The 20,125-nt window shown below is 35.4% G+C and overlaps 1 protein-coding gene across 1 annotated transcript; it reads right to left on the bottom strand.

Moving 5' to 3' along the window:
* Positions 1–668: 668 nt before the first annotated feature.
* Positions 669–16,384, bottom strand: LOC126965470 (glycogen phosphorylase). Its single transcript, XM_050809098.1, has 8 exons — positions 16,042–16,384; positions 15,509–15,740; positions 11,673–11,857; positions 9,622–9,733; positions 7,811–8,928; positions 3,426–3,712; positions 2,325–2,526; positions 669–1,694 (listed from the first exon to the last, which is right to left on the bottom strand). Exons 1-8 carry the CDS (start codon positions 16,279–16,281, stop codon positions 1,545–1,547), a joined length of 2,526 nt encoding a protein of 841 aa, XP_050665055.1. The 5' UTR covers positions 16,282–16,384; the 3' UTR covers positions 669–1,544.
* Between the last annotated feature and the right edge of the window lie 3,741 nt (positions 16,385–20,125).

A 20,125-nucleotide genomic window follows, 5' to 3' on the forward strand; every position in this document is an offset into this window, starting at 1 on the left:
AGTTTAAGGCACTTTTTAAGGTTTTGCATAAAATAACATATATGGGCCGCCGGCATTATCCTAGCCGATCAGACAATATGATGTGACGTCAGATCTCAGCCTGACTGTGAGGATTCGTGTCGGGTTATGTACACACGCGGCGTCAACAATTATTGTCGTGTGATGGGATGGTGATAGGATTAGTAATTGAACTATTTTTTTATGGAAATAAGGGACAAGACGAGCAGGACGTTCGGCTGATGGTAATTGATACGCCCTGTCCATTACAATGCAGTGCCGCTCAGGATTCTTGAAAAACCCCAAAAATTCTGAGCACTACAATAATTGCGCTGGTCACCTTGAGACAGGATGTTAAGTCTCATTTGCCCAGTAATTTCACTAGCAACGGCGCCCTTCAGACCGAAACACAATAATGTTTACACACTATTGCTTCACGGCAGAAATAGGCGCCGTAGAGGTACCCATAATCTAGCCGGTATCCTGTGCAAAGGAGCCTCCCACTGGTGAAATTGCACGAGCGTAGTAATAAGGCGTCGTCATAGTCAACTCTCTTCTAAACAAGTGCCAAAAACTTATCAAAAGCTGTTTGATAATATAAAAGCTTTTTCTCACTTTTTTTCTAATAATGATATGGTGTTATCAAACAATTTAGGAAAATAAACACAGTGTTTCTCGAATAAACTTTATTAAATAACAAACATCAATTAATTAATGAGCTAATAATCTATTTAGTAACTTGCAAAATTACTAAAAATATTATAAATTTATATAATATATCAAATAAAATAATATGTAGTTATTTGTGGCAGTGTAATAAATATAAAATACTTTAATATAAAAATATAAAGTATAATGGTAAGTTTGTTAATAGAAATTTAATGAAAAATTTGTACAAAATTCATTTTCTAATAAAAATATTTAATTTAATAATAATAACAAGAATATAAATTATGGCACAGTGATTTTGTTAGTAACAGGAACTTTCGAGGCTGCACAATGTTAATACAAAATATTAATTCTAATTAGGTTTTTTTTCTAAATACATAATAATCTCAATCTTTTTAACTATATAAAAAGTAAGAAACTCTAATAGAATACCTTTATGAAAGAAATTACATTATAAATATACAATATTAATTGATAGATATAAAAACTTAAATAATATCATTAAGTGCGTTGTTTATATAAGCACCGCAAAAGTACTACCCCCCTATTCATAATAGTCTGCTAACTTAAAGCATTGCTAATTCTCACTCTGTCTTCTTCTATTGATCTAAGTGAGAATGAGAAAAAACACTCCTTAGCGGCTGTTTAAGTTAGCGGACCATTATGAATAAGGGGGCTAGAATATAATAATAAAATAATATTATAATTAAACCACAATCAACAACACAAAGTGAACCCTGTTAATATTGCAATTTTTCAGACATCTCATCTTCGGTAGTTAAAGTATTAACAAACAATTAATCCTAATAACTTGAAAAATTACTACTTTTAATGCATGCATTGAAATTTCTAAGAGCATGCATATTGATGCTTATGATCTAAGCAGATTCGTGAGGTGGGGGGAGTTTCTCCCAGGTAGGCTCCACCCCCCAGATCTGACGAGCGTACTCGGCGATGGTGCGGTCCGACGAGAACTTTCCGGACGAAGCTATGTTCTCAATCACCATCTCAGCCCATTTTGACTGGTTCTGGGGAGACAACCATTATTCTTATTAATAAATATAATTATTATTTGAAACTTATAAGTTAAATATTAATGTTACAGTTTAGAGAAGAAATAAATTCGTTGGTTGTGTGGCATAAAAGGCATTTATTTTCTCAAAATTGATTCCTTTAGAATTCTTTTTGATGTCATTTCTAATACACTTAGAGCTTCGGAAACAAATGGCGCTCTGAGAGAGAGAAGAAGCGGCGCAAGAAACTTTCCCAGCATCTTTTTATTGGAATATACAATATTGTACAGTCATTGCTATTGCTATAAAATAATCATAATCTAGTCCCCGGATGTCCGATCACTTAGATAGCTGTGGAGTAGTAGGATTTACAACAGAGCCATTTTTAGAGATAGATAATGCCAGAGCAGTAGCTGGGACATTATTATAAAAGTGTATACATTTACCCTTAAAGGTATTATGTATCTTATGAAGCCAACTAGAATTAGTTACAAGAAATCCCTTATTTCTAGTGTTATAATAATGAAAATCACTGCTAAGCAAAAAGGTGACCAATTTTGTGAACGTATATTAAATTTTCATACATGTACTAACAATGAACAGTGCCAATGAGTACGTGATAACTATTCTGTTGGCCCAGCTCACCTGGTAAGCGGCGGAGACCTTGTCCTGCGCCTCGATGTAGGCGTCGAAGTCTGCGAGGTGCAGGAAGCGGTCGTGATGCAGCAGCACGTCAGCCACGTTGGAGAACTTGCCGGGCTCCTCTGGAGAGAAGAAACCACTGCGGATCTGCTCGATGCACTGTCGCAACTCTGCGTTGCGCTCATAGTACTCGTACGCGTTGTATCTGGATCACATGGGCGAGGTTTTTAATAAAAAAAGTGAAGTGTTGAGCGCTTTATCATCATTAATTTTAAGTTATTTTTGATTTGAAGAATGAAAAGTTTAAATAAAATACTATAAATCGCTAGTACAAGTACATACTTTATTGAGCCTTTGCAAAAGTCTATACTCTATGGCCTAAAAAAACATTGTTTACCGTACTGTAATGTAGTCAAAAAAGCACAGTTTTTTGGTCCCACAGACAAATAAATGTCGCTTCGCTCGTGGCGTCATTCATTGCCACTCTGAACCGACGCCACTTTCTTTTTTTAACACTTCTTATACAACTGTTGCATAAAGTACTATAAAAAGCGTGTAATAATAACTGAATTACATGATATGTTTTGTAAAAAATAACATTTTTCTGGGGGACATCTAAAAATCTATTTTATTTAAGTGACATAAACCCATTTATTTAAGATAGATAGCATATTTAAAGTTAGATCATTACATATTTAAAAAAGACGTCTTCCGGCTGATGATGCGGAAGGATTACTATGTAAAAAAAAACTATGTAAATAAATGATTTCAGTTTTCTTTAGTTAAAAGACTGAAAGTCAGTCTCGTGCCAGATTTTGGCGACACAACACGTCCTGAGGATGCCTCGTGTGGAGGCGAAACACGTGTCGAATTGTTTAAAGACAAATATTGGCGGAATTAACACTAAAGAAAACTCAAATCATTTATATTACTATGTAAAATTAAATAAAAAACCTACAAGTCGTGTAGTATGACGACTCTTGTTTGGACTGCTGTGGCCAGTAATATCTTTCTTACCACGTATTTGGATTCGGTCTCTGCTGGAAGATAGGTAAGAGTAATCAGTAATTACACAAATGATAAACAGACAAGAGACAAACCCACCCGCGTTTCTGCAGCGCCTCAACGTCGTCGACGCGCATGCCGAATATGAACATGTTGTGCTCCCCGGCTTCCTCTGCCATCTCGACGTTGGCTCCGTCCATGGTGCCGATGGTGAGAGCTCCGTTTAGCATAAACTTCATGTTGCCGGTACCCGAAGCCTCCGTGCCTGCAGTGGAAATCTGCTCGCTCAGGTCTGCGGCCGGCATTATCCGCTCTGCCAACGTGACGCGGTAGTTCTCCAGGAAGATCAGCTTCAGTTTGTCTCCAACATCTGGGTCGTTGTTGATCTACAAATTAAAATGAATTTATTTTGGAAGAAAATCTGACACATTCACACAAAAATGTTAATGAAACCAAAATATATGCTTAGTTTTAATAAAAGGCATAAAAGGCATTTATTTTCTCAAAATTGATTCCTTTAGAATTCTTTTTGATGTCATTTCTTATACTACTAGATACTACTACTACGGAAACAAATGGCGCTCTGAGAGAGAAGAAGCGGCGCAAGAAACTCTCCCAGCATTCTTTTTTTATGCGCTCTTTTCAATAAAAATATACAATATTGTACAGTCGCTATAAAATAATCACAATCTAGTCCCAGGCTGTCCGATCATTTAGATATTCAGCAGTGGAGTAATAGGATTTACGACAGAGCCATTTTTTTATAAAACATTTAAATTTATTTATAGATAATGCCTGAACAGTGGCTGGGACTTTATTGTAAAAGTGTTTTATTGTAAATACATTTACCCTTAAAGCTATTATGTATCTTATGAAGCCTACTAGAATTAGTTACAAGCAATCCCTTATTTCTAGTGTTATAATAATGAAAATCACTATTAAGAAAGAAGAAAGCAAAAAGGTGACGATTTTTGTGAACATATATTAAATTTTCATAAATGTACTGACAATAAACAGTCATAATATTTATTTCTTTAAATTTTTCTTTGAGAGACTGTCTATAACCAAGCTGGTATATAGCACGAACAGCTCTCTTTTGCAGTGCAAACACTATATCAATGTCAGCAGCATGACCCCATAGTAATATACCGTACGTCATGATGCTGTGAAAATAACTAAAGTACACTAATCTAGCGGTCGCAACATTTGTGTACTCTCTAATCTTTCTAACGGCATATGCCGCAGAGCTGAGTCTATCTGCTAGATGGGTAATATGTGGACCCCACTGAAGCTTTTTATCTAACGTGATACCCAAGAAGACCGTAGTCTCCACAAGTTCCAATCTCTGGTCATTTATAAGTACGTTGGTTTGTACCTCCGCTGTGTTTGGTGTAATGAACCGTAAACACTTTGTTTTTTTACTGTTTAAGTGCAGAATATTCGTCTCAAACCAACGCACTATATTTGAGAGTGCATTGCTTACCTCGTCATCAATATCCGCACCTCGCTTCACTTTAAAAATAAGTGAAGTATCATCAGCAAACAATACAATCTCATGGCTATCATCTACCACAAACGGTAGATCGTTAATATATATAAGAAACAAGAAAGGACCGAGAATAGAACCCTGTGGAACACCAATTCCCACAGGTTTACCCGAAGACCGTTTGCCATTTACATCGACTATCTGAACCCTTTCGCTTAAATATGATTTTAACAGATTTAGGGCTCTATTTTTCACTCCATAATGCTTTAGTTTTAGGAGTAAAGTTTCATGGTGGGCGCAGTCAAATGCTTTTGACAAATCACAAAAAATGCCCAATGCATCCTGTGATTCTTCCCAGGCGTCAAAGATGTGCTCAATTAGTCTAGTACCCGCATTAATTGTTGATAAGCCCCTAGTGAAACCAAACTGATTTTTGTTCATTAATTTACAAAAATGCATTTGTAGCTGTTGAAGCAAAAGTTTTTCAAAAATTTTGCTAAAAACAGGCAGCACTGAAATAGGTCTGAAATTAGCAGGGTCAAAAGAACTGCCCGATTTAAACAAAGGTATAACTTTGCTGTATTTCATGAGGTCAGGGAACACACCCTCATCTATGCATTCATTAAATATTATTGCTAATTCAGGTGCTATAATGTCAAGTATGTATTTAACAATATTAGTCGAATGGCCCAATAGGTCTTTTGTATTTTTTAGGTTAATTAATTTGAACATACTTAAATTTCAAGTCAGTAGAAGATACTGGTACGTGTAATTTAAGCATATCATATGCTGCTTTTGGCGAAGAGTTAAGGTCTTTGGTCGTGACAATCGGGATTTCGGAGAAGTATTTATCAAATTCATTTGCAATTTCTATTTCCGAATTTATAACGCGATTATTAATATTTAAACAGTATCTATCTACCAGTTTCATTGTTAATTACACTCCAAGTCGCTTTTACTTTATTATTACTGTTTTTAATTTTATCTGCAATGAAACGTGTTTTCGCTTCATGACAAACTATTTTAAAGAGCTTGGAGTATTTTTTTACATATATTTTAAATTCTTCACTATTATTGTAATGTTTCTCATAATAAAGGTCATATAAGCGTTTACGACTTTTGTGGATACCCATTGTTGCCCAATCATTAAAACTATGTTTGTTGTTTACTGTCACCGTTACTGGAGTAAAAATCCTGTCAAATTCCTCACAGAAGGAATTGAAGACTAAGTTGTAGTGAAAATTAGCAGTTTCGCCACAGTGTAAAAATGGTATTGTATTTACCAAATTATTTCTAAACCTCTCAAGACGGCTACCCGTAACTGATATAATCGTCACCTTTTTTGGTCTGACATTGTCCAATCTTGTATTTACTTTTATAAGTTGCCCACTATGGTCGGACTGAAGATTATTAATTATGAGTTTACTAGTAATAGTAACATCTGTAAAAATATTATCTAAACAGGTTGCTGTTGTAGAAGTGATTCTAGTAGGTTCCCAAAATACATTGAACAAATTAAAACTTTGAAATAAATTTTTAAGGCTAGTACAATTGGCCGAAGGTTCAAGCAAGTTTATATTAAAATCTCCACACACTATAATTGACTTGCTAGTTTTGCTAAATTTTGATAGTACCTCCTCCATTCTATGTTGGAATTGTTCATATGATGCAGTGGGGGGGCGGTATACACTTACATACAATAATAAATTGCTCTAGTTCTATACAAGCTATCTCAATTAGTTGTTCTATAGAGAGATTAACAATATCTCTTCTACTTTTACATTTTAATCTATTATTAATTAGGGAACCTCCATGTATTTCCCTAATTCTACAAAACGAACTGACTACTTTATGTTCTCTAAAACTAAACTGGAGCTGATGACTCTTACGCCAATGTTCTGTAATACATAATATATCTATATTACAGCAGCTCAAAAACAGTTTAATTTCTAATTCCTTACTTGAGATACCTTGTATATTCTGGTGAACAATATTTATGAGCTTTATATTATGATTATCTATAGCAGTAACATTTATATTTGGTGAATGTTGCCTATTTTGTATGATATTGCAAGAGTTGTCCTCCCTTGTCAATACTTAACTTAATACAAATGAAAAAAAGCAAGTCTTAATGTGGCAGTGGTCTTCCATAACTGTAGACCACTCAGTTATAGTTGTGGCCATATATAGCTGAACTGACATATTTTAAGCACAAAATATAATTAATTGTGGCACTAAAATAAATATTATACAAAAATAGATTTACAAAAAAAATACTAAAAATAAACAATGGCAATAATAAAAATAATAAAAACGTATGTGTGTAAATATATAAGAAAATATATATTGTACTTGGGACACCACCCGATTACATTGACCGTTTATTTTACATTTATTTATGTTCCCCTTACATGAACAAAAAGAAATCCGGTCTTTTAGGAAGGTGTACGCGCTTTTTTGAAGTAACACATGTCGTATTGTCCGGAAAAAACCGCTCATTTCAGTTTTAATGACACGAAAGGAGCGTCGCACATCCAAGTTTGTGATGAGCGATTGTGGAACTCGGCAACAGGGATCAGGTCAAACACTAGCAGCTCACAGAAGACACACAATGAAGCGACGTCTCTACGCTACGTCAGCCGATTACACACCGCTGGCTCCCCTAAATATTTTTTTTTTAAAATAAGGGACGAGACGAGCAGGACGTTCAGCTGATGGTAATTGATAAGCCCTGCCCATTACAATGCAGTTCCGCTCAGGATTCATGACAAAACCCAAAAATTCTGAACGGCACTACAATTGCGCTCGTTACCTTGAGACGTAAGATTTCTAACGTCTCATTTGCAGAGTAATTTCACTAGCTGCGGCACCCTTCAGACCGAAACACTGTAATGTCTAAACATCCTCAAATTCCTCAAACGGCAGAAATAGGCGCCGTTGTGGTAGCCGGCTTTCTGTTCAAAGGACAGTGTCCCACAGGTACATACAGTGAACTAACCGTGTTTCCAACTGAGCACGCCAGGGCGATGATTTGCTTGGCGATGTAGTAGCCCGGAGCTGCTTTACCCCCGATCATGACAGTTCGAGGAGTGAAGGGGGCGCTAGGGTCGCGCTTGATACGGTTGTACATGGTGATGACATGCAGGATGTTCAACAGCTGTCTCTTGTACTCGTGAATCCGCTTCACTTGGACGTCAAACATGGACGCAGGATTAATCTTCACGCCGGTATCTCTCTCGATCAGTGAAGCCAATCTCAACTTGTTCTCTTGCTTCACCTTCATCACGGCACGTTGTAGGCCCGGGTCTTTCGACCAGCGCTTCAACAGCTTCAGTTGCTCCAAGTGAACCGTCCATTCTTCTCCGATCTTATCGCTTATCAGATCTGACAATCCCGGATTACACAAAACCAGCCAACGGCGAGGAGTGATTCCGTTGGTTTTATTCTGGAACTTTTCCGGCCACATCTCGAAAAAGTCCTTAAATATGGTCGCTTTGAGGATATCAGAATGGATGGCTGCCACGCCGTTGACAGCGTGGGCGCCGACCACGCAAAGGTGCGCCATGTTCACTCTCTTCTCGCCTTCTTCTTCGATGAGCGACATGCGACGGAGACGGTCGAAGTCGCCCGGCCACCGTTTCTCTACTTCTTTGAGATGTAAGAAATTAATGTGGTAGATCAGTTCCATGTGTCGCGGGAGAACATTTTCCAACATAGAGCAGGGCCATCTCTCCAACGCCTCGGGCAGGACAGTGTGGTTTGTATACGCGCAGCATTTCACGACGAGATTCCAGGCCTCATCGTATGGAACCTTCTCGATGTCGATCAATATGCGTAGAAGTTCCGGTATTGCCAATGCTGGGTGGGTATCGTTGAGCTGAATGGCCACTTTATCCGGCAGACTATCGAATGTGGTGCGCACGGCTTCGCGAGAGCCGAACTTGGATGCTTTGTATCGTCTGATGATATCTTGCAGGGTGGCAGCGCACATGAAGTATTCTTGTCGGAGCCGCAGCTCTTTTCCTTCAAAGAAATTGTCGTTGGGATAGAGCACACGAGATATGTTCTCTGCGACGTTACGGTCCAACACGGCTTGAATGTAATCACCGGAGTTGACTGGAATTAAAAAAATATAGTTTTAATCTCGTATCAGCAAATAATTAAAAGCCAGTTTCCAAAATGGCCGCATTACAATTCATATTAATAGATTGGCCGAAATATCAGGAAATACAACACACGAGTCATCAGACAGCGAGCTGATCCGCCGTCCTAGATTTATACTTACGGTCGTTCCCAATATACTATCTACAGATTGAGATAAATTACTACCTTCTACTGTCAGTAATTAGCTGTCAATAATCTGAAGCTGTCCTAATATACCCGATAAGTCATTCTTATCGCCTTATATTGGGACGCGTCAATTGCAATTTCCATACAAACTTCTATCGCTGGTAAGCTATACGTCTTACGACAGACAGCGTGTACGGATAAGGTGAGTTACCGTCGATAAGTTTATTGGGACAGAAAAGGCAACGATAGTAACGATCTTTATTTCAAGTATGCCACAACCGGAGATAGACTGAATATTGGGATTAGCCGTTAGTGAGCAGCGGTGTTCACCTGTGATGGAAACGAAAAACTTTAATGATGGTGGGTGATATCCGAATACATTATGGAATAAATTTTAGTCGATTGAGATTGATTCGTAGGAGTAGTATTCAAATATTTAACCAGATAGCATTGTTTGAGATAAACAATATGAAATGTATTTAGTTTTATTATAATAACTATATATATATATGTACTAACAAAACTTTAGGTTGAAGTCGACCGGGCTCTTCGCTGACCACAGCCGCAGGGTATTGACCACATTGTTGTTGTAGCCGGGGATCGGGTTGTCATACGGCATCGCGAACACCACCTGCGAGTTAAGGCGAAGGGTAAGCAGAAAACACGCAAACAAGGCATTTTTAGACAAATTTATTAGTGAAATTACACCATTTGGAGCTATGAACACTATTTTATCATATAACACATATCCTTAAGGCTTATTTGTAGGTTTCTAATGTTTGCTGTTCGTTATAAGTTAACACTCCAGAGCTATTTTCAACTACCACTTTTCATTGCAGTTAAACAAGTTTTTTCTCGGCATGACGCATTTGTTTAGTACTATTCTCAGCAAAGGTATCTATATAGCTTGTACTTTTTTTTGTGTAGGTACATTTATTTAGATTAGTAATCAATAATGAGAAATGTAAGCATATAAACTGTTTGCGCCTGTTAAAATATTACGATTTCCACGCAAGAAATTAGAAAATGTTTGCTTTGTTATATCGCGGGCCGGCAGCCGTGAACTCATATCGCTCAAGGTCGCTAGCATTTAGTGTCGCCTTAATTCCAACAATACATTACATATACATTGTTTTGTAGCTATTTTTATAAGAAATACGCCTATTACACTTCACTAAATATAGTCTTAATTGAGAAGCAACTTTAGAAACAAATTCGAAGTTTCTGATCACACTGTCATATATATAAGGGACAAGACGAGCAAGGCGTTCAGCTGATGGTAATTGATACGCCCTGCCCATTACAATGCAATGCCGCTCGATTGAAAAACCCAATAATTCTGAGCGCCACTACAATTGCGCTCGTCGCCTTCAGACATAAGATGTTAAGTCTCATTTGCCCAGTAATTTCACTAGCTACGGCGCCCTTCAGACCGAAACACAGAAATGTTTACACATTACTGCTTCACGGCAGAAATAGGCGCCGTTTTCGTACCCATAATCTAGCCGGCATCCTGCGCAAAGGAGCCTCCCACTGGTAGGTTTAGTTACATACCCCCTTATTCATAATAGTCTGCTAACTTAATGCATTGCTAATTCTCAGTCTGTCTTCCTCTATTGACCTAAGTCAGAATGAGAAAAACACTCCTTAGCAGCTGTTTAAAGTTAGCGGACCATTCTGAATAAGGGGATAAATCTGTAAATACAAACCAGTTAAAGCGCGGCGAAGTCGGACGTGTTGTATACGAGGATGACTCCAGTATTGTCCAAATACCAAATAATTGGACTTTGCCTAGCTCTGGCCGTTGGCTCATTTAAAATAGAAAAAAGAAGTACCCCACGTACTTAATGTAAGGAATATTTATTACTGCGCGGATAATTAGCAAACATGGACTTTATCGGTGTTTAAGAGCCAGCGGACTTCAGAGATTATCGACGAAAGGATTCTAGATCGTTTGACATATTATTAAATCTTGTGACACCGTTTATTCAAAAGCAAGATAATACCTACGAGACAGTATTAGTACAAAGTAAAGATTGGTCGTAGAACTAAGATTTCTTGCAACAGGAAATTCATATCAAGATTTGAAATTCAGTTCTTTAATATCCTAACCCCTGCTTTCAATAAATATCCTAGAAACTTGTTGGGCAATTACTATTACTCGGGAACACAAAATGTAACTTAGATACGTCCTCAACACACGACGAGCCATAATCGACTGAAATCATTAACTAAATGCGATAACACCTTCCTGAATGCATTTCTAATTAAGCTTCTAAATGATTCAGTCAATCAGAACTCATCCTTGCTTCTGAATTTAGGATGCTAGTTAGCTAGATAATTGTATAAATTCAGTAACGACTGAATTCAGACGACTAAATTCAGTAAAGTGTAATAAGCGCTAAACTGGATCTTATTTTAAAGAATTTCGTTGTGATGTCAACATTCGTTTACTATTTATAAAGCTCGTGAAATTTAATAGTTGTCATTGATATGTCCTTCAACTGATTGAAGTTACAAGCGGCAAGGAACGACCGACGCAATGTCATCCGAAGGTCACAGAGACGTACCTGAGTGTCGATCCATTTCCTGCCCTGTGGAGTATCGACCACGCGTCCGTAGAAGTTGACGGGGAGCATGAACTCCGGGCGGGCCTTCTCCCAGGGGTTCCCGTAACGCAACCAATCGTCCGGTTCTTCCTGTTGTTCGCCATTTTGTATTTTTTGAGAAAAGATACCGTACTCGTATCTGATACCTAGTAAATAAAAGTTATGTATGATAGAAACAGAGATTTAGTCAATTCCCTAAGTGATTTGATCAAATCACGGAAGATGTTAAAATAACAACAGGATTTTATCATTTCTCTAAACAAATCTAGTGATTTGATCAAATACCAGAATCGGTTCCGTGAAATGACAAAAAAATGTTTTCTTTGGTATATTTTAAAAGGATTATCTGGTAAGACTTAGACATAATTTTAATCATTAAAGCAACGGTAGTATCCAAAAATCACAATGAACAAAAATTTCTTAAGAACGTTATAGTTACTTATGGGGCTCATAGGTACGACAATTTTCAATATTTATTTATTAAAACAGGTAACAGATTTTTGGCCTCGTGAATTACAAAGTATCGTATTTTGGACTGTTGGCAAGAGCACTGTTTGAACCCTTGCCCTCGAAATAAAGACAGCATAGTCAACTCAATCGATGGAACAGAATTGGTTAATCCAGGTGTAGATATTTGAAGTAAATCATTTTTCGTCGACATGTACTTTGTTGACTTTAAACGGATCTCTATAAATGCATCCTAACTTTATAAATGTACAGTTTATCTCTTTAATGAGATGACGCTATGACCCTTTAGGTAGTAACAACTCCCTAACTAGGCCAATGTAACCAGTCTATATGCCTGAGAGTGGACTAACAAGTACACAGCGATAACTACAAAATAATACAATAACTCGTATCGTATGTAGTACACTAGATCAACTCGCTTTTAGTTGAGTCTTGAAATCTACGACCTCTTTGTAAATAGTTCATTCGTTCTTTTAAGAAATCTATCCTAAACACAAGGAAACTTAGGAGTTAGAGCTCAGCCATTTACTAGTAGATATTTGTCATAATGTAGACTACATACCTACACTCCAGCAAAACAGCAATTTTCTGGAAAGGCCTTTATGTCTGTTTCACATAAACCTACTGCCAAGTTCATTTTTTTTAAGAAGTCCTAACAATAATTACTTCGTACCTAATTGTCTAGATGCATTTACCAAACTTAAGTATGTAGACTTCTTCTTAATGTTTGTACCCAAAGGTAGTGATGGATAATGTTGTGTAGTAGGTATTATGTGCGTAGTAATTTGTACATGGTTTTTTGTATAATACATTTTCTTTTGAGACAAAATAAAAAATTTGTATTTGAAAATCATTCTAGTTTCACCCGTTAGTGTTAAAGTCGAACGGTAAACACACGCACAATTCACGATTTGTGGTGTTGATAATGTGAATAATTACTACTAGCAAACTCTAAGTGGGACATAGCCTACGATCTTAATAATTACCAGTTTTATTTAGATTTCTATGTTACAAAGGCAGACTCTTAATGTTTTTGCACCTAACGTAAAATTCTTTACAAAGGAGTGCTGCAGGAATATATAAATATAGCCGTCTTCATATTGTTAATTGGTTCTCATATAATATATTATGTACACGACCTAAATAATTGGAGACACGCCAGCATCAGTTTTGTCAAGTAACTTTAATTATAATATATAATAACATACAAACACACACTTAAAAGACGGTTTAATCTAGTTATTATTTAAATGACTGTCTAGACGGTAAATAAGATTTTAAGAACCGATTCAGTTGTATATTACAAGTTTACTAATTAATTATTTAGATGGTAATTGATACGCCCTGCCTATTACAATGCAGTGCCGCTCAAGATTATGGAAAAATCCAAAAATTCTGAGCGGCACTACAACTGCGCTCGTCACCTTGAGACATACGATGTCAAGTCTCATTTGCCCAGTAATTTCACTAGCTGCGGCGCCCTTCAGACCGTAATACAGTAATGCTTACACATTACTGCTTCACGGCAGAAATAGGCGCCGTGGTGGTTTCGATCTGTTGAGATAGAAATATACTTAATGTTTGTAAATTGCGCATAATAAAATAGGTACCTAACGTGTAATGAATGATATAAATTAAAATATAATTTCTTCAGCTACGTATTTTGTTCTAAGAATTTCAATAATTTTAGAAAAAAAAATTATTTAGTTATTCGTATTTCCTCCCAAGGAAGGCTCTAAGGCCTGCTTCCATGCGGTTCCTCATGGAACGAATGAGCTTTACTATCACGTGTTGACTGTTGTGGGATCTTTCGCCATTCTCCAACCATCCGCAGGCCACGCGTCTCCGGAGTAAGTACTCTCCTCTCGCTCTTTCTTCGACTCATCCCGTAGGTGTCCTATAGGATTCATATCTGGGCTTCTTCTGGGATCCAGAACCGCAAAATCGACTTTGCTCTGGTATTCATTTAACTAGTCTGGCCATAAATATTGTTTTAACTATAAAAAAAAATTATTCGAATTTGGAACGCGTTTATCTCGTTCCCGCGAATAATATATAGACCAATTGTGTTACACCATGAATTCAAGCTATATTTAACCTAGATTATTTACCAAGTAAAGGTTTGCTTTATGAATACCACAACTACTAGTTTTAAATCACTACAAATTTAAAATTAATAAAATGATGATTCCTTTAGAATTATCTTTGATGTCATTTCTACGAGATAATACTACTAACTAATTTGTTGTAAATGTTTAGCAATATAAATGGCCCCCCAGGGGCGTGGGGATTTTTGATTTGAATGGATATGATACTATTGGTCTGTATCTTATGCAGTTCAATACATGCTGTACCACCACATTGGTTACACAGACCTTTCAATATTCACGTGTATAGGCATACACAGGTAATGTATCTGGTTAAGATCAGTGTGGTCACCCTATTCCTATCTTTATTTAAATCACAATTAAAATACTAGCTGACCCGACAGATGTTGTTCTGTTCATATTTAAAAAAAAACTCTTGTGGGTGGAATTTCATAAAAACCGTTCTTAGCTGACCTCTACTCGACGAAAGGTATATTTCTAACAAATTTCAAGTCTCTAAGCCTAATGGAGAGAGATTCCAGAGATATCATGATGAGTGACAATATACGTGGAAATCTCTTATATATACTTATATAGATATATGAAATCTTTGATTGATAATTACTACAGAAAGGAATGCACAGCGGTTTATTTAAATTATTTTTAGTTTGAAAGAATTAATCAAACATGTGGATGTTTTACAAATTTGATGATAAAAATACTAGAGGTTAATCACCTTAGATTAAGATTATTGTGTGTGTGTGTGTGTTTCATTTGTTTCTTCTGTGAACTGATATTACTTGGTAAAATTATTGATATTGCATAGAATATATAACAACGTTCTATTGCCATATACTATGGTTGGAAAGCTGGAAAAGTTGGATTCATAAAGAACACACTTTTGCTTTTGTATATATGCAAATTTTTACTCTATAATATTTAGTAAATGTTTAAGTTGACACAAATTATTTTACTCCTATCGTTCTGCTTCCTTTCATAGATTTTAAGTCAAGCCAGTATCACAGATCATAATCTAGCAGAGGACAGCCCAAGAGCATGTAAACTGATAATAATTTATTAGTTGTTAGGCAAAATAGGTTGTAGGAAATTATTTGGAATAACAAATGTAATTACTTGGACTCTCCAATGATGATGATAAGTAAAAGTTTTAAACAGATATAGATGTACAGCACAAATTAGTTTTAAATTTAAACAGATATATAGCACAAAGTAAGTAAATACCATATCCATAAGCAGCCAGGCCGAGGGTTGCCATAGAGTCCAGAAAGCAGGCAGCCAGACGACCAAGACCACCATTTCCTAAGCCTGCATCTTCTTCCAGTTCTTCCAACTCTTCAATGTCTAGGCCTAGTTGATATAAAGCCTCATCTACTGTACCCTGAATACCTAAGTTTATCATGGTATTCTGAAGGGAGCGTCCCATATAATATTCCAATGATAAATAGTAAACTCGCTGTAAAAGAAAATTGTACAAACATGGTAGGACCAATTATTTCGGTAGAATTAAAGATAAAATAAAGTTGAATAAAAAGACTAGTTAATATTGCGATCAAAAATCTGTTTAAAATTGCCTAATGATATTCATTACAACATTAATTCTAAGTAACATTAAAAATTATTAACTAATTACCTAATAAGGTAGAATTCTTTAAAAACTCATTGATTTTTGTTTAAATAGATTATTACTGCATAAAATATTCAACACAAATTAAAATCTGCATTTATAAGATAAAATAATTATCATTCATAAATACCTTTGGATCTTTTTCATAATAAAATTGTTGGGTACGAATCCACCGGGAGACCAGATGATCCTTAACAGTGTGAGCAAGGGCGAAATAATAATCTCTTGGGGTCGCAACATTTCTATCCTTCACCAAAGTATAATGGACATGACGATTGAAAGCCTTCTTCACTTCTGCTACATTTTCCACAGCCACAATACCGCGAACCGATATCTGCTTGCGTTTATCCGAATCCGTTTGGACACTCATCGTTATAGCTGATCACACTAAACAATTCCAATCAGCTGTCTTGTTCTATAACGACTAATTGAGTGAATGAACATTGAATGTGATATCGGTATTCGGTCACCTTGTGAAGGTCAAACTTATTATGCTGAAGTTCGTCCAAGCCAACGGCCAATTTGAAGTTGACTTTGAGTATTTACTAAATAAATAGGCTAAGCAAAGATCTAAAGAAAGTAACTACAGTACGTTCACAGTTATTTTACCTCTAGCCGTTAGGTTAGCTAACCTGAGCGTTATATTGCCATATTTAGCTTCTATGACTCCCTCAAACGACAAGTTAAATTTTACGGTATTGATGATATTTTTTTTCTTACAATATAATGATTTGAACGTACAGTTTGTAATAAGATCTTTTGTTATCGGGACGGTTGAACACATTTAAATTTATATTTGGAGTCATTACAGAAATTTGCTAAACAAATTTTAATTTTTGTTATTCAAAGGTTAATTTTCATTAATAATTACATCAGTGTTATATATTTATTATTATAGTCTGTTTTTCCTAACTTCTTAACAAATGTGGCGTATAGAGGACCAGCTCGTACCGAGAGATAATTCGTACAGATGGGAATCATCGTACGCATGAACGATTGAACTTAATGGTTTTTATGCAGTGAATGAATAGTATCAGGTAGAAGAGTGGAAATAATACGACAAGTTATTTTAATAGTTTTATTATTCGGATTCCGATGATAAAAAATATACCTATCTTATAATATTATTTATACCTATCTAATTAAGTAATTTCCGTTCGCTTTGTTATTTAATGTAAGACTATACCTTTATATATCTTTAAGAATATGCCTATCTAATAATATCATTTTAAAATAAAAAACAATTAAGTGATTGAAGCGAAGTTTGCTATTCCAATTTGATAAACTGTTCTACTGAATGATCTTACTAGATACGAAATGATTATAATTACAATATGAAAATAACTCAAAAAATATGTGTAAGTTTATCAAGAGTATTTAACTAGTTAAATACTTAAGAAAAACGCCAGGAACTTCACAGAATGACTCGACAGGAACACCAACATAAAGGAAATTTATAATAACTTCTGTCAGAGGTAAAATAACTGTGAACGGACTGTTACACTAGCGTTTTTCTTTCATATTTGTGATATTTCATCTGTTAGCATGCCGAAAAGAATTAAAAGTAGCGGAAGATATACTATAGGTGCGTGATTTCTGTGAAAGAGAAAAAGAACATAATGCTCCTTTAATTCCATTTGGAAATGTTCGTCAACGAGTTGCCGCCATGACGGGTATGTAAATTAGGGTTACCCATCTTTAGTATTTTTCCCAATTTTAGTGGAAACTTGATGTCTTAGCGTTACTGCCATCAGTACATAATTTCTGTCGCGTCAACTTTGATTTTCTCTCACAATAAATGTTAGACTGCTTATTGTTGTTCTTGCCAGTACAGTAACTATCTTGTGATGTTTTTTTGTATGTTTTATTATTATAGTAATATAATCAATCATTTGCTTCAATTTGATATACAAGTTCTATGTCCTATATATTTGTCTTATTAATATATTATATGAAATCATAATTTAATAGAGTAATCATTGGCAATTAGTATAAGTCGCTTTGAGTGGTTTTAATTTGAATAAATAAATAATATAAATGCCAAGCTGACCTCTATTTTTTTATTTAGAACTACAATTTTCGTATGGTAGCATTTGATACGATTAGGTAAAATTGTAAATAGGAACATTATTGGTATGAAATAGCTGTCTACATATATACACAGCTATTTTTAATTTAAAATAAAAAAGGCTTTATAAAATGAAACTTTTTTCCTGTTTCAGGAATATCTGAAAAAACCGTAAGCACCATAACTAAAGAAAGCGAAGTTGCTTTATCCACTTTTCAAAAAATTTCTACGCCCAGAAAAAAACGCATCCAAGAAAAAAAAAATTTTGGATGATTTTGATCTGTGTGCAGTTCGAAATAAAATATTTGAAATGTATACCGTCAGGAAGGAGGTACGGACTTTGGGGAAACTCTAAACGCAGACTTAAAAATTGACATAAATTTTCGTGGAGGTCGTACTTCATTATGGAAAATTATACCTACCTACGAAAAAATGCTGTGCGAAACTCTATTTCACTATTTCTTGTGAGAAAGTGAAATATCGTGAAAAACGTTTGATAGCTGTGAATGACAGGTAGCCTTAAACGCAAATAGATTACTTTATTTCCGATTAAGATAATTATTCGGATGAATATATTGTAGTTATTACTGTGTAACTAACTAATACAATAACAAATGACAGCTTACAATTAATACACTAAACGTGCTTTTTTAAGATACAAAGTAGCAACTCATAAATGGGTTGATAATTAGGTACTAGTTAAATACTCTTGATAAGCTGACACATATTTTTTGAGTTATTTTCATATTGTAATTATAATCATTTCGTATCTTACTGAACAGTTTATCAAATTGGAATAGCAAACTTCGCTTCAATCACTTAATTGTTTTTTATTTTAAAATGATATTATTAGATAGGCATATTCTTAAAGATATATAAAGGTATAGTCTTACATTAAATAACAAAGCGAACGCAAATTACTTAATTAGATAGGTATAAATAATATTATAAGATAGGTATATTTTTTATCATCGGAATCCGAATAATAAAACTATTAAAATAACTTGTCGTATTATTTCTACTCTTCTACCCGATACTATTCATTCACTGCATAAAAACCATTAAGTTCAATCGTTCATGCGTACGATGATTCCCATCTGTACGAATTATCTCTCGGTACGAGCTGGTTCTCTATACGCCACATTTGTTAAGAAGTTAGGAAAAACAGACTATAATAATAAATATATAACACTGATGTAATTATTATTGCAAATTAACCTTTGAATAACAAAAATTAAAATTTGTTTAGCAAATTTCTGTAATGACTCCAAATATAAATTTAAATGCGTTAAACCGTCCCGATAACATAAGATCTTATTACAAACTGTACGTTCAAATCATTATATTGTAAGAAAAAAAATATATTCAATACCGTAAAATTTAACTTGTCGTTTGAGGGAGTCATAGAAGCTAAATATGGCAATATAACGCTCAGGTTAGCTAACCTAACGGCTAGAGGTAAAATAACTGTGAACGCACTGTACCAGGCTAGCGAAATTCTGAAAAAAGCGATTCACTCGATTGTATGAAACGTGCAGTCATTGACAGATTGACAGATGACGGCTTTAATCTTGTTTAAAAAGGAGATATCGAAATCCGCTACGTTATATGGAACTGTTCGCTTTCAAACATAGCCGGATTATACCTGCTTCGTGGCCAATCGCGTTAATGTAATAAATAAGTAGGTAGGTACTATTTCAAACTTATGTCAAATGACTGCTCGTTTCATACTAAATTTCAATTTTTACTTAGGCAGTCCCGCCTCTTTTTATAGGATCAGCGCGTGGCCGCGAAAACGTAGAACATATTCCCCAATAGCTTTGTATCGTGCCGGTTTAGGGCGCGTATGCGAAAAAGTTGAACATCTTCCCTTCTAGCGTTGTATCGTGCAGGGTTAGCGCACGGCCTCGAAGAAGTAGAACATCTTCCTTATCAGCGTTGTATCGTGCATGTTTAGCGCGTGGCCGCGAGTATGTATAACATCCAATAATTTCTAATATTAACAAAAAACAATCTCTCTTATATGAATTATCTGTTCTATAATTATCGGTATAAAGAGATTATAAAATTAGTTTTCCAAGGAAGTTTCAATTCTGACACGTGTACTTTACATGCACACCATTTCTTCCCCTCATGCCGGGCTATG

This window comes from Leptidea sinapis, chromosome 7 (assembly GCF_905404315.1).
Source record: "Leptidea sinapis chromosome 7, ilLepSina1.1, whole genome shotgun sequence".
In the NCBI taxonomy this organism is placed as follows: Eukaryota; Metazoa; Arthropoda; class Insecta; order Lepidoptera; family Pieridae; genus Leptidea; species Leptidea sinapis.

Excerpts from the sequence above, each read along its gene's own strand:
- LOC126965470 (XM_050809098.1), bottom strand. The coding sequence starts at position 16,281 with ATGAGTGTCCAAACGGATTCGGATAAACGCAAGCAGATATCGGTTCGC. Across the intron at positions 11,858-15,508 it reads CCTGGCTGCTTATGGATATG|GTATCAGATACGAGTACGGT; the intron begins GTATTTACTTAC and ends TTTATTTACTAG. Across the intron at positions 8,929-9,621 it reads CGACTTCAACCTAAAGTTTT|TCAACTCCGGTGATTACATT; the intron begins GTTAGTACATAT and ends TTTTAATTCCAG.